General features: G+C 34.6%; 1 protein-coding gene across 1 annotated transcript in view; it reads right to left on the reverse strand.

Annotated features, from left to right (window-relative positions):
* The window catches only part of LOC128222929 (neuronal calcium sensor 1-like), a 42,784-nt gene that overhangs the window by 25,907 nt on the left and 1,163 nt on the right, over positions 1-15,714 (reverse strand). Inside the window, exons 2-3 of the mRNA XM_052932113.1 lie at positions 15,137-15,161; positions 8,937-8,985 (exon numbers count right to left, since the gene is read on the reverse strand). Coding sequence (XP_052788073.1) covers positions 8,937-8,985; positions 15,137-15,161 — 74 coding nt within the window. The remainder of the gene's footprint in view (positions 1-8,936; positions 8,986-15,136; positions 15,162-15,714) is intronic.

Genomic DNA, 15,714 nt, shown 5'->3' on the forward strand with positions numbered 1-15,714 from the left:
TTACACTGTGGAATGGTTGAAGCACGTCAACAAATCACTGACCTTTACACTGTGGCATGGTTGAAGCATTTCATCAAATCACTGACCTTTACACTGTGGAATGGTTGAAGCACGTCATCAAATCATTGACCTTTACACTGTGGAATGGTTGAAGCATGTCATCAAATCATTGACCTTTACACTGTGGAATGGTTGAAGCACGTCATCAAATCACTGACCTTTACACTGTGGAATGGTTGAAGCACGTCATCAAATCATTGACCTTCACACTGTGGAATGGTTGAAGCACGTCATCAAATCATTGACCTTTACTCTGTGGAATGGTTGAAGCACATCATCAAATCATTGACCTTCAACACTGTGGAATGGTTGAAGCACGTCATCAAATCACTGACCTTTACACTGTGGAATGGTTGAAGCACGTCATCAAATCATTGACCTTTACACTGTGGAATGGTTGAAGCACGTCATCAAATCATTGACCTTTACACTGTGGAATGGTTGAAGCACATCATCAAATCATTGACCTTCAACACTGTGGAATGGTTGAAGCACGTCATCAAATCATTGACCTTCACACTGTGGAATGGTTGAAGCACGTCATCAAATCATTGACCTTTACACTGTGGAATGGTTGAAGCACGTCATCAAATCACTGACCTTTACACTGTGGAATGGTTGAAGCACTTCATCAAATCATCGATGTTTGCAGTGTAAAATGGTTAAACCATGTCATCAAATCATCAATATTTGCAGTGTTAAATGGTTGAAGCACTTAATCAAAATATTGACCTTGACACTGTAGAATGTTGGATGCACGTGACCAAATCGTGTAACTTACACTGTACAATGGCTGAAGCTGAAGTCAACAATGGTATTCAACAAACTAAATAATTTCTAAGGCCGAATCACTGTATTTTATGTTCTTTTAGGAAACACTAGCATATCAACATTTGTCATTGTTGAAAGAAGCTCTTGGCACAATGACAACCGCACCAGTAGTGGAAAATACACGCTCACTAGGATATTCCTAAAATATACTTTCTGAGAGTGTTTTCAACTTGATCGCATCATAGTACTGTAGTTCAGCCATTTCGACAACACTACCAAAGTCATGCTATTACGATGCGTTTCATTGGTTGAAAGTCAACACAGAGCTTATCAGAAATTAGGTAACTAAAAATGTGTCTATAGGTCATGGATGCCTCCATGTGCCACCTTTGTCACAAAAGCAAGGGCCATCATTTTGTCTATTCTTGATAAATGTGCATCATAATTATGAGTTTCACAACTTAATAAAATACCTTCCCGAGACTCATGAGTGTTTGACTAATAATTAAGTTATAAGCGACGCAAGTTCAAAAAGGCCAATTTTTGCTTATTCAAGGGCCATAACTCTAGATGAACTATGTGCAGGGGCAAACAAAACAAAACCTTCCCCCAAGTTTCATGACTCTAGGTAATATATTTTTGGAGTTTTGATTGACACAAGTCCAGAAATGCCAATTATTGCTAATTAAAGGGCCATAACTGTGGTTTTACCACTAGATGCAGCTGGAAACAACACACCAGGTGCACTTTTTTGGCAAATTTAAGGGCCATAACTCTGGTTTTACTAAGTGCAGTGGGAAACGAAGCCCAATGTGCACAACTACATATATCTCCCCATTTTCTTTACCTTTAGGTTTCATGACTCAAGGTAATATACATGTAGTTTTGGAGTTTTGAGTGACACAAGTCCAGTAATGCCAACTTTTGCTTATTCAAGGGCCATAACTCTGGTTCTACTGGTGAAGGCGGAAAGGTAAGCCCAGGTGCACAATACATGGACTCTTGCACAGACAGACAAGGGAAAATTTTTATGCTCCCCCATTTCTGTGGGGGCATAACAAAAGGTTATGCGCTATGTCAAAATGAAAAACAATTTAAACCAAATTGGACGTAAATGTCACATCATACTACAAACTTACAAAAATAATCACAGTACGCCCCATATTGCGGTGGACCATTAAACCTCTTAAAGAATAGTTGACAAACACCATCAAATCATATATATTGACACAAACTTATCTCCTACGAATGTTATGCAATTGGCAAGCACAAATAAAGCACTTCGGTCAATTGTCTAAGTTAAAAGATACAACTTCTTCCTTCTGCTGAAACAGAGGTTCATTCATAGTAAGCCAAAAATAAGAAGGGCAAATTGGAAATTCATTCATTATACTTCAGTTAGTTGAATAAGTAACAATGACATTGACTAAATTTACATACAGACAAATGTCAAACAGCAGTAACTTCTCTCAGCCAATCAGTCTTTATCTTAAATATAAATAAACAAACACATCAAACAGCAGTAACTTCTCTCTCTCATGCTATCTGTCTGGTAACAACCTGGAATATCTCACATTTTGACCTCCATACATGGAGCTGTCCACTGAACTGCTTAGATGCTGGTGAAAACAGCATTTAATGACATAGGGATGCAGACACCAGATTTTTTTCTGACTACTTAGACCCTGGTTATAGCTCTGTTACACATATTGATTGTCTGAAAGCCAGGAATTAACCAGCTAAATGATGTGCTAATGTAATGCAGTTCTTGAACAACCTTGCTTAAAGACGATTAATACGGAAAATCGGAAAATTGGATATTATTCTGGGAAAAGCTTGCTTCATACAGATTATAACACTCTGAATAAAATTGTATAGCTGGAAGCCATAGCGGAGAATGTTCCAACTGCTGTCAAAAACATGTCAGGGTGACAATGACACATTTTCCATTCCAGGCAAATTACCAGTTTCCATGCAAGAAAAAAACCTTCAAATCTGAGGGACTTATTCTTCCAAGAATGTTTGTGTCTTGCCACCATGAATATATTTGATGCCAGTTGATTACTGGTACATGTATGTACCAGCAATATCTCATTATACAACTTTTGAACTTATTTGGTACTGAAATAATGCATCTATCAATGTTCAGGGTTCAGACAAAGTACAAATCTTATTATCTAAATCCCTACCCTTGGGTAAGGACATTTGTCAAAATCCTCTGGGTTTGGGCAATTTTGTTCCTGGCTTTCTTTGAAAAAAAATCAGCCAAGCCTATTTCCTAGATGGTTGCAACCCTGAGCCAATAAAAGACTGCATATCACCAAACAGCATGATAAATAAAACCTTTTTAAAATTAGTCGACTAAAAATTGATTAAGGACAAAAATCAAGTACTTACACTCAACGCTCCTGGCTTTGTTTAAACAAGAGTTGTTAATAAATAATGTCTTTTTGTAATTTAACGTTGTAAATCAAGAAAAATACTCAAAATAAAGTATTACTTTTTTTCATTTATTGAAGTTTAAGAACACTCCCCTACAAGGAAATAATTCAACTTAATGACATGATTTACAACGTCTGTATCTGAAAATCAAACTCAAGATAGATATTTGGGACCAACTAATAGCAATATAAGCATCAATATTTATCTCTTAGAATACCTTGTTAAACAAACTTGAGCTTGCAGAAACTCATAGGATTACATATAAATCAAATAAAAGTGTCTACCGTACAAGACATGTTTCAAATTTCAGGACAAATCACTGACTGAAAGTGCAAGACCGTTAAAAACTCGGTATAGACATAAAAGACGTTACAAAAGTTTTGCACGAAGCACTAGAAATTCCTTTCTATGTTGTTCTTTTTCAATAATACAAGTTTGTAGTATGTAACTAAAAAAACACAATATTACATACACAATGTGCATGTAAAGGTTTAGCCAAAAATTTGCATGTATATGAGCCCAAAACTATTATAAGGGTAATATAAAGAATGTCAACAGGTGCACCGGAAACAAAATGGCGTTTACATACACGTGTTGTTGCATTTATTGGCTCAGAATCAGACTGAATAACGCAGTACTCAAAATAGGACCCCCTCCCCCTCAATCCCTGCACATCTTTTAGATTATGTGGGCATGTAAGGAAAAATATAGTTGGCATGATTGTATAACCAATGTATAATTTATTTATTTTTAGAGCGGTAAATTTCATCGGAGGAGCACGAGAGTGGTAGAGCGGTAGGAGGGTCTCAAAAGCAGTAGATTTTACATACAGCCAGTAGAGTTCACATGTGTGACATAAATGTTTGATCTTGATTTATAATTTCAAAGAATTCTGTTTTGAATTGTGATGTTTTGAAACTTCTGATTGAAGAGATATTGTCACATAGCTAATCCTCCCTGAAGACTGTACAATCTTTGCCCTGATATAAAAATGCTATCATTCTTTCCCTCCTTTTTCAGTAATGCAACTTAACTCCCCATTAACAATAGACAACCTTTTCCACATAGCAATAAAGTACATTGCCGTATAACACACGTAATACGCGTCCCTAGAGGGAATATTTTATCTAGAAATATTAATTTTCCGACAATATTTGCCCCAATGGGATCTTAATATCGCTGATAGAATGAGATGCATTTTGTGTTGCTGAGAAAATGACAGATAATGCCATCAGCAGAAAAAAGCCCAAAGCCTGAAGTTGCAGTTTGGGAGCAACATTAAGCCTGCTGGATGCTAAAGTAATTATGCAATCTTTTCTGTATCATCTCTACACACGAAGATTCTGACAATTTTAAGTCTGAGAAATGCAAAATTTTAATGTCTATTCTTGATAATTGATTTGATATTAATACTTCATTACACGCGTGATGCTTATGATGTGTGCTAGCTGCTAGGAATATATGTATTTGCAGAAAATCTTTCAATTGTTAAAACTGCAATAAAAATGATCAGCCATCAGACTTCATGCACAGTCAAGTTCTTGATTCTTTATTTGACATACAGTACATTGTGGATTAGTCATAAATAATAGACGTGTTATACCGGATTCTTCTGTATAAAAAATAGTAAAAAAATCTTATTTGGACTACAATTGTGGATGAAAAACTGGTACAAATGTTCAAAGTTCTTATATTGCCGATAAAATACTGGTACAATTATTCACAGTTCTTACATCGTAGATGAAATACTGGTACAATTACTCTCAGTTCTTACATCATAGATGAAATACTGGTACATAATCCAAAATTCTTACATTACCGATAAAATACTGGTGCAATTACTCTCAGTTCTTAGGTCGTAGATGAAATACTGGTACATAATCCAAAGTTCTTACATTGCTGATAAAATACTGGTACAATTATTCACAGTTCTTACATCGTAGATGAAATACTGGTACATTGTTCAAAGTTCTTACATTACCGATAAAATACTGGTGCAATTACTCTCAGTTCTTACATCGTAGATGAAATACTGGTACATTGTTCAAAGTTCTTACATTACCGATAAAATACTGGTGCAATTACTCTCAGTTCTTACATCGTAGGTGAAATACTGGTACATAATCCAAAGTTCTTACATTGCCGATAAAATACTGGTGCAATTACTCTTAGTTCTTACATCGTAGATGAAATACTGGTACATTGTTCAAAGTTCTTACACTGCCGATGAAATATTGGTACAATTACTCTCAGTTCTTACATCGTAGATGAAATACTGGTACATTGTTCAAAGTTCTTACATTGCCGATAAAATACTGGTACAATTATTCACAGTTCTTAGGTCGTAGATGAAATACTGGTACAATTTTCAAAGTTCTTACATTGCTGATAAAATACTGGTACAATTATTCACAGTTCTTACATCGTAGATGAAATACTGGTACAATTACTCTCAGTTCTTACATCATAGATGAAATACTGGTACATAATCCAAAATTCTTACATTACCGATAAAATACTGGTGCAATTACTCTCAGTTCTTAGGTCGTAGATGAAATACTGGTACATAATCCAAAGTTCTTACATTGCTGATAAAATACTGGTACAATTATTCACAGTTCTTACATCGTAGATGAAATACTGGTACATTGTTCAAAGTTCTTACATTACCGATAAAATACTGGTGCAATTACTCTCAGTTCTTACATCGTAGATGAAATACTGGTACATTGTTCAAAGTTCTTACATTACCGATAAAATACTGGTGCAATTACTCTCAGTTCTTACATCGTAGGTGAAATACTGGTACATAATCCAAAGTTCTTACATTGCCGATAAAATACTGGTGCAATTACTCTTAGTTCTTACATCGTAGATGAAATACTGGTACATTGTTCAAAGTTCTTACATTGCCGATAAAATACTGGTACAATTATTCACAGTTCTTACATCGTAGATGAAATACTGGTACATTGTTCAAAGTTCTTACATTGTTGTTGAAATACTGGATTAATTGTTTACTCACATTTTGAATTTATACCGTGTACTTAGCCAAAAAGAACCCAAACGATGAAAAGCGAAAGTCTAGGTCCTATTCACGGGAGTCATTCATTTGTTGTATCTGTATTAGTACATGATCCTAATGTACTTCAGTGCTGCTTTGAAAGCCTTGACTCTAACTGAGTCCACAAGGGATAGCAGCGGAAAACCAGTTAAAAGTTTGATGAATTCCTCCATGCCAAGTCACTTTTCATTTGAGTTTGTTAGTTTGGTTAAAATACCAGTCAAAACGCACTTTCATGCACTATTCAGAAGAGTAACAGTAAGAAATGAATTTATTCAGTTTTTTTTATTTTTTTGGCTCTGGTCATTTGGGAAAACATAATAAAATAACTGTAATTCAGTGGTATACCAGCAGTAAATTTTTGTGGTATTCCACTTAAAGTTTATCGCTGGTATTTCAGTGGTATTCCACTCGAATACCAGCAGAAAACTTTCAGTGAAATACCACCAAAATTTACCACTGGTATTCCAGTGGAAAAACACTGAAATACCAGCAGTAAATTTTAGTGGTATTCCACTAAAAGTTTACTGCAGTATTGGACCATGATACCACTGGAATACCAGCTGTAAACTTTTAATGGAATACCACCAAAAATTACCGCTGGTACCAACGGTACTGCAGTGGTATTCCAGCGGTGGATTTTGATGGTCTAATGATGATTACAAGGGAACTTAAAATAAACTTTTTTCCCTAGCTAGTTGTCATAATTTACTGTTTATTTTTATAAACAAGAAGCTTTAGATTAAGGCATAGTGATCTAAGGTCACTTGAGACAGAAATGTTAAAATAGTTCAATATTTAAACAACTTTTGTGTGTAAGATTAATAAGTCTACAGGCAATGCAAAACTGTTGTACTAGTATGGTGGCAAGAGACCAACATACAACAAGTTTGCGTTGATTATTCTAGGTGACCAATTAAACACTTGTTTACTTCAAGACAATAGCACATTAAACCATTAGCGGATTACATCTGGTCAAGAGCACTAAGCTGTAAAAAGAAGTCTGTTAAAATCAAGATCAAAAGTCACTTATCCTTACTTATGACACAGCAGTGACTTGCACTATTCAGAAATTATGTGAGATATCTGGACAATTTAGCTCAGTTTGTAGAGCACCTGACATGCATGCACTGGCAGTAGTTAAATTAGTACTTTATGATTTTTGATCCCGAAACTGGCAAGCAGCGGCCTACGCTTCAATCTCCAGACTGGCAAGCAGGGGCTTACCATTCTATCCCCAGACTGGCAAGCAGGGGCATTCAAGTCACTTCCAAGTCTGGCAAGCATGGGCCTTTGGTTTGATCCCAAGACTGGCAAGTAAGGGCCTTGGGTCCAATCTCCAGAGTGGCAAGCAGGGGCCTTAAGTTTACTCTCCAGAATGGCAAGCAGGGGCCTTAAGTTCAATCTGCAGACTGGCAAGCAGGGCCTTAGGTTCGATCTCCAGACTGGCAAGTAGGGGTATCATGTCAATTCCCAGACTGGCAAGCAGGGACCTTAGGTTCCATCTCCAGACTAGCAGGGGCCTTTAAGCCTTAGGTTCGATCTCCAGACTGGCAAGCAGGGACCTTAAGTTCGATCTCCAGACTGGCAAGAAGGGACCTTAAGTTCGATCTCCAGACTGGCAAGCAGGGACCTTAGGTTCGATCTCCATACTGGAAAGAAGGATCTCCAGACTGGCAAGCAGAGCCTCAGGTCAATCCCAAGACTGGCAAGAAACAGCCTTAGGTTTGATCTGAAGACCCCAAGACTGGCAACGCACTCTTTTGTGTCTAAATATTTTTTTATCAAACTATGGTCAGTGCTTATTCAAGAATCTTTCATAAAATTAAACTATCATATTGCATTTTTTTTCTGTCAAACACTTTCTGTAAATTCTAAATGGCCAGGGGGATGTAGATTTAATATTCTACATAAAACTAGGTATATACGACATTATCTATAAACTATTAATTCGAGATACATATCAAAAGGGATATGTATTGAATGTAAGATAAATCATGTGAATATTATGTAACATGTGTTGCCTGTGTTGATATTTTTGTAATCATTCCTAATAGCTATTTGTTTTGTATACACTGAACAATTACAGAAAAAATCCATGAATTATGGTCATCATTAAATCTGTCTTGTAGTTAAACCTGCAACTTGACAAGAGGTGTGTAAAACATAAATGCATTACTTCTTTATCACAGATTATCCAAAAAGAGGGAGAAATAGCCATAATCTAATTGTGAAAACTATGATAAGCCCATGCATTATATAGTTATTATCTTTACATGAAAACTAAGTCAATTTCCACGCATAATAGTGATGATCGGACATAAAGCTATGTATTTTATCATGTATCATAGTAATGATCTAAACATGAAAGCTTTATTAATTTCCATGCATTATACTTATTATGTGAACATGAAAACTATGTTCATTTCCATATATTTGTTTTTGCCAATATAACACATCCTTACTGTTAACAAATAACTGCATTTTAAAACTCTTTCAAGGGGGACAACTTTTTATAATTGTTTTGAAAAAACAAAGATAAAAGGGGGACAACTCTTACTTGTTTGTGAACATGTTAGACTTACACAGCAACACTAACCTCTTGTTTCAGTGCTCCGTTTGGACATTCTCGTAGAAAATCCTTGTACCTAGAAAAGTAAAACAGCCTTGTCATTACCAAATACTACAGTAGTGCCAGGGTATATAGTAGGCTAGGCTAGGTGTTACCCTAAGATAGATAATAAGCTCAGACAGATAGTATGCAAGGATAGATAATATGCCAAGATAGATAGTGAGCTAGGATAGATGTATACTAGGATAGATAATAAGCTAGGATATATGTATACTAGGATAGATAATAAGCTAGGATAGATGTATACTAGGATAGATAGTAAGCTAGGATATATGTATGCTAGGATAGATAGTGTGCTAGGATAGATGTATACAAGGATAGATAGTAAGCTAGGACAGATAGTATGCTAGGATAGATAGTAAGCTAGGATATATGTATACTAGGATAGATAGTAAGCTAGGATATATGTATACAAGGATAGATAGTAAGCTAGGATATATGTATACAAGGATAGATAGTAAGCTAGGATAGATGTATGCTAGGATAGATAGTATGCTAGGATAGATTGTATGCATGGCTAGATAGTATGCTAGGATAGATGTTTGCTAGGATAGATAGTATGCCAGGATAGATAGTATGCTTTGATAGATAGTATGCTAGGATAGATTGTATGCATGGCTAGATAGTATGCTAGGATAGATAGTATGCTTTGATAGATAGTATGCTAGGATAGATTGTATGCATGGCTAGATAGTATGTTAGGATAGATAGTATGCTTTGATAGATAGTATGCTAGGATAGATTGTATGCTAGGATAGATAGTATGCTAGGATAGATTGTATGCTAGGATAGATAGTATGCTAGGATATATAGTAGCTAAGAAAGATAGTACGCTAAGAAAGATAGTACGCTAGGATATATTCTACACTTAAATAAATTGTATGCAAGGATAGATATTATGCAGTGTAACTAGTATGCTAGGATTGATAGTATGCTAAGATAGAAAGTATGCAAGGATAGATATTATGCAGTGTAACTAGTATGCTAGGATAGATATTATGCAGTGTAACTAGAATGCTAGGATAGATATTATGCAGTGTAACTAGTATGCTAGGATAGATATTATGCAGTGTAACTAGTATGCTAGGATAGATATTATGCAGTGTAACTAGAATGCTAGGATAGATATTATGCAGTGTAACTAGTATACTAGGATAGATAGTATGCAGTGTAACTAGTATGCTAGGATAGATATTATGCAGTGTAACTAGTATGCTAGGATAGATATTATGCAGTGTAACTAGTATGCTAGGATAGATATTATGCAGTGTAACTAGTATGCTAGGATAGATATTATGCAGTGTAACTAGTATGCTAGGATAGATAGTATGCTAAGATAGATAGTATGCAATGTAACTAGTATGCTAGGATAGATAGTATGCTAAGATAGATAGTATGCAATGTAACTAGTATGCTAGGATAGATAGTATGCCAAGATAGATAGTATGCAATGTAACTAGTATGCTAGGATAGATATTATGCAATGTAACTAGTATGCTAGGATAGATATTATGCAATGTAACTAGTATGCTAGGATAGATAGTATGCTAAGATAGATAGTATGCAATGTAACTAGTATGCTAGGATAGATAGTATGCAATGTAACTAGTATGCTAGGATAGATAGTATGCTAAGATAGATAGTATGCAATGTAACTAGTATGCTAGGATAGATAGTATGCTAAGATAGATATTATGCAGTGTAACTAGTATGCTAGGATAGATAGTATGCTAAGATAGATAGTATGCAATGTAACTAGTATGCTAGGATAGATAGTATGCTAAGATAGATATTATGCAGTGTAACTAGTATGCTAGGATAGATAGTATGCTAAGATAGATATTATGCAGTGTAACTAGTATGCTAGGATAGATAGTATGCTAAGATAGATATTATGCAGTGTAACTAGTATGCTAGGATAGATAGTATGCTAAGAGAGATAGTATGCAATGATATATAATTTAAAGATTGGATGAAGAATCTCTGAAACATATATATTACATACAGAGTGAGCAGCTTATATGTCATCATTGAGTTCAAGAGGTTATTATTAGGTTGGCATGAATTACACAGAAACTCAAGAATATAAAATATTTTGTTAGGGGTGTGAGTGGTCTTATGGTAAGGCGTCTGCCTCTCATCCCAGAAGTTACAGTTTCAATACCCTCCAGAGAAACTTACTCTTCTTTGCTTTCCAAAAAGGACACAGTACCAGTACTTGTTTCTGCCTAGATAACACTGGAACATAAGAGTCTTTCAACTGTCTTCACAATTGGGATCAATAATTGGTATAAATCTTAACAAACAATGGGCCATTGTTCCGAACTTTTTAAAGTTAACAAGGTTATAAACATCATTTATTGTTGTTAACTTTCAAATGGTTACTGCCATGGATTTTTAATGGATACACTTACCATCTGCTGTATCTATAAAAAGATTTGAAACAACGGTTTCAGCTGTTCTTGTTGATATTTACATACATGAGCACATCATCAAAAACTCCCCATTTTAAATTTAATAATGACGTCGTTTATCACCTCGTTAACTTAAACAAAGTTCTGAAAAATCGGCTTTGGGATATTTAAGACTTAAAAGGGAGTCATTCTGTCGTTCATGTTTTGTAAAATGCATTTTTTAATTACCAAATAAAGTGTGGAAAGTTATTAGAAGTGTTAAAATTAAAATTCTGACTGCTGTAACCCTTCAACAAATGTTGATATTTGCTCAAATATTGTCTTTAAAGTCCACAATTTTGAAATGTATTACAAGCAGGATTCAACAAAAGGTTGTTGTTTGATTGACATTATCATTTGATGCAACCAATGTTTTCAATAAAGGTTTAGATATCCATCAGCTTAATATGAGTCCGTGTGGGCAAGTGGATAAGGTATCTGTTTTGTTTGTTTTTCTTGATTGCACTTGCATAGATTCGCTCTCCACTACAACCATTTTTTCTGTATAATTGTATTTATGCTGCAATTTCAGTATCAAAGAGTAAAATAATTATATTATAATTGTTTTCAGAAGCATCACCAGGAAAAATTATTTTTGCAGCCATCTCATGAGCGAGTCCCTTTAAGATGCACTGTAAGATTACATATTTCATGATATTTGTTCCTACACACACAGACAATCCTAAACCAAGATGTCCGCCTCCTTTATGCAAACAATGGAAATTGAGCATCTGTGTGTTGTGGCAACAGAACTGATTGGATGTTACTAAAAACAACATTTTTGGGAGAATTCTATTAATTAAATGTTTGCGGAACCTTTAGAATTTGTCTTTTATCAGACAGACAGTTTGTTTGTGCTTTAATTAATGAAAGACAAATGGTTTGGTTTACGTTCTTGACCTTTGAAGTAAGAACTTCATTAACAATACAACTGTTTGCAAATGAACTTAGCATTTCAAGTTTCTGAAGCATTGAAAGACTGTGGCTTGAAGTCAACCTTATCCATAATGTGAATTTAAATCAAGTACAAGATCTATAGCTCCACATAATTTTTTTTTAACTAAAGCCCTCAGCAATGTGGAATACACTTCAAAATATAAGGTTGAACTACCTACTGAAGGGCAACTCATACATCTGCAAAGCAACACAGTACATTGTATCATTTAAATTGACTAATAATAATTGTAGCTTTGATTTAATGCTCAAGAGAACTGCGCCATGACAAGCAAAACTCTTTGAAGTGCTGGAACTCTTTGAAGCCGCTGTTGGATGGTAAAATTGACATCTCAAGGGTGCAAAACTGCATTGTCATCTTGCTTTGTTTTACTAATTGATGAAGTATGTTTTGCTAAGTTTATTTTGCAAACAGTAGTCAAGGTCAACCAAACAAATTGTTCCAAAAGAACGGAATTGGAAAGCTTAAAGCTGAACTCTCACAGATATAACATTTTTACAACTTTATTTTTTGTATTGGAAAGAGCAAATTTTTGTGTAAATATCTGCAAGCCAATATTTGAACGGAAATATGTTCAAAAATTAATGTTTTATGGCTTAATCCGTTACTAACGGTTTAAGAAAAATGCATGAAACATCAATTTTTTAACTTGAATATAAAAATCTGCAATTTAATGTTTTGTCAGCAGTCTTATATAACTGGTTTCCATGGATTTAGGCAAAAATTGGCTTGTTCCAAGACAAAAAATAAAAAAACTTGTCAATACATTTAATCTGTGAGAGTGCAGCTTTAATAAGTATACAAAATAAAATAGACACACGGTGACCCCACATTAAGGTTTTTCGCTAAAAGTGATTAAATATCATTATTATTATTGCATAAAATGTGTGTTTTCGGTCCGTTATCGTGGTGTGTTAAAACTCAAAAACCCGGGCGTTATCGGTAGAAAATGTCGTTAATGCCCGGCTTTTTGTTTTACATAAGCGCAATCAGGGCCCGCATCATAACAATGGAGACTGAGCGACCTGGTTTCTGACCGAAAGTGGGTCAACAAAGCAAACTTTTGCACAAAAACATATTTCAGCATATATAGCTGTATACAAATATTAAAGAAATGAAATAAACCAGTTATAATAATAAATATAACTTCTGAGTTGTCTTTTCCTGGCAAGTTGAGGTGTGTTTACTAGATAGTACTTGCTGCAGTTGTTTTGACTATTTGTTTGCTTCAAAAGCACTAAATTAAGTCTAAAACGTTTACCTCCTCCTAATTTTAGTAATTTCTGATGATTTTATTCCATTACGTCGTATGCAATGAACAAAGAGTTTTAAAATATTTTTTTCTCTGATGCTGAAGATGCTGTACATTTTATTCAGAACATTTGAACAATTTTTTCCGGTTTAAATAAGTTGCCAACACATATAAATGTAAAAGTAGGAATATATCGGTAATTATTCGATTATCCGATAGGTATTGTGTAGATAATCCAAGTAATCAAGTAAATTTCTAAAAAAAAAACACTTTCAAATTGACTGAATACTGAAAAAAATGGCGTCGAAACAGAAATGAAACTGTCTAGTTATGTTGCGGCTCTAATCGAGCTTAATGTAAAACTTTTTCAATGACATCACTCATGACTTCACACAAGAACCTGTTATTGAGGTTATTTTGAACTAACTGTTTTTGTATTTTTGTGACATTTAACAGCTTGTTTTAACACATAAGTTACTCATGGCTACGCACTCTGGCTGTAAACCTTTTTGCGGACCTTTGCCGATGGTAACAACCTCAAAAAGGTGTATTAACCCTATAAAAAGCCATGCTTTCTCTCAGAGTTAAAGCTGGACTCTCACAGATTGAACGTATTGACAAGTTTTTTATTGTTTGTCTTGGAACGAGCCAAATTTTGCGAAAATCCATGGAAACCAGTGATATAAGACTACTGACAAAAGATCAGATTGCAAATTTGTATATTTAAGTTCAAAAATTAATGTTTAATGCATTTTTCTTAAACCGTTAGTAACGGTTTAAGCCAAAAAACATTAATTTTCGAACGGAAATATGAAAATGTACGATCTGATTTTTTGTCAGCAGTCTTATATCACTTGTTTGTAGATATTTACGTAAAAGATTGCTTTTTCAAAGAAAAAAGTTGTTAAAATGGTAAATCTGTGAGAGTGCAGAGTTAAGGGCCATAACTGTATAACTCATTATTCAACTTCCTATATTGAACAATTGACCTTCATAGTTTCATGAGCTTTGGTCAAACCTTTTTTGACATACAGCAACAATGATTTGAAGAACACTTCCCGTGCTCAAAATTAGCAGAAGCCCACTAGCTCTGCACTGGTAAAATGCTCTCCATTTATTTTAGCTTGGTCCAATTTTGAATTTTATATCACAGAGCTTGTTAAAAAAAATGATGCCACCGTTAAAACAAGTGTAAGAATTTGGGCTTGTTCATCAAAGAGTGACAGGCCAAGAATCAAACCTGGGTCACCTTCGTGAGAAGCGAGTGCACAAACAATTGTGCAAACTGGACAATCTCAACTTAATATACATGCTCTCATTGGATATATGTAGAAATAATCTGTGCAACAATTAATGTTTCACACACAGCAGCTCTATGTAAATTGGATGCTTTCCCAGCACCAAACCCCCCCCCCCCCCCTCCAACCCCTACCCCATCCCCACCCATCCAACCTATGAGATTGAGGCATTATAATCAAGATTTATGATATATCAAGTATGGACTTACCAATGCTGTAGTTCTTTCTTGTTAACTGAAATTAAAAAAAAATATATATATGTTGTTTTATAGTGAATTTCTCAATGTTATAAATACATCATTTTTTATCCTACTACGTTTTTTGTTGAAATTCCCATGCAAAATATTTCTCAAAATCCGACCGATACTTTTTTAAAGCTGCACTCTCACAGATTGAACATTTTGACAACTTTAAAAAAAAAAATAGATTGCAGAATTTTATATTCAAGTTCAAACATTGATGTTGTATGCGTTTTTCTTAAACTGTTAGTAACGGTTTAAGCCTTAAAACATTAATTTTCGAACGGAAATATGAACAACTGGATCTGATCTTTTGTCAGCAATCTTTAACACTGGTTTGCAGATATTTACGCAAAAATTTGCTCTTTCCAAGACATAAAATAAAAAAGTTGTAAAAATGGTATATCTGTGAGAGTGCAGCTTTAATAAAATGTTTACGTCAATAAAGCATCATAATAGACTGTTTCTTTTTTGGTATTAAGATATTTGATCTGTTTGATGTTAAAAGCCCTTAATTCATCAAATGCATTTCACATACATGCCATATT

Source organism: Mya arenaria, chromosome 17 (assembly GCF_026914265.1).
Source record: "Mya arenaria isolate MELC-2E11 chromosome 17, ASM2691426v1".
Taxonomy (NCBI): Eukaryota; Metazoa; Mollusca; class Bivalvia; order Myida; family Myidae; genus Mya; species Mya arenaria.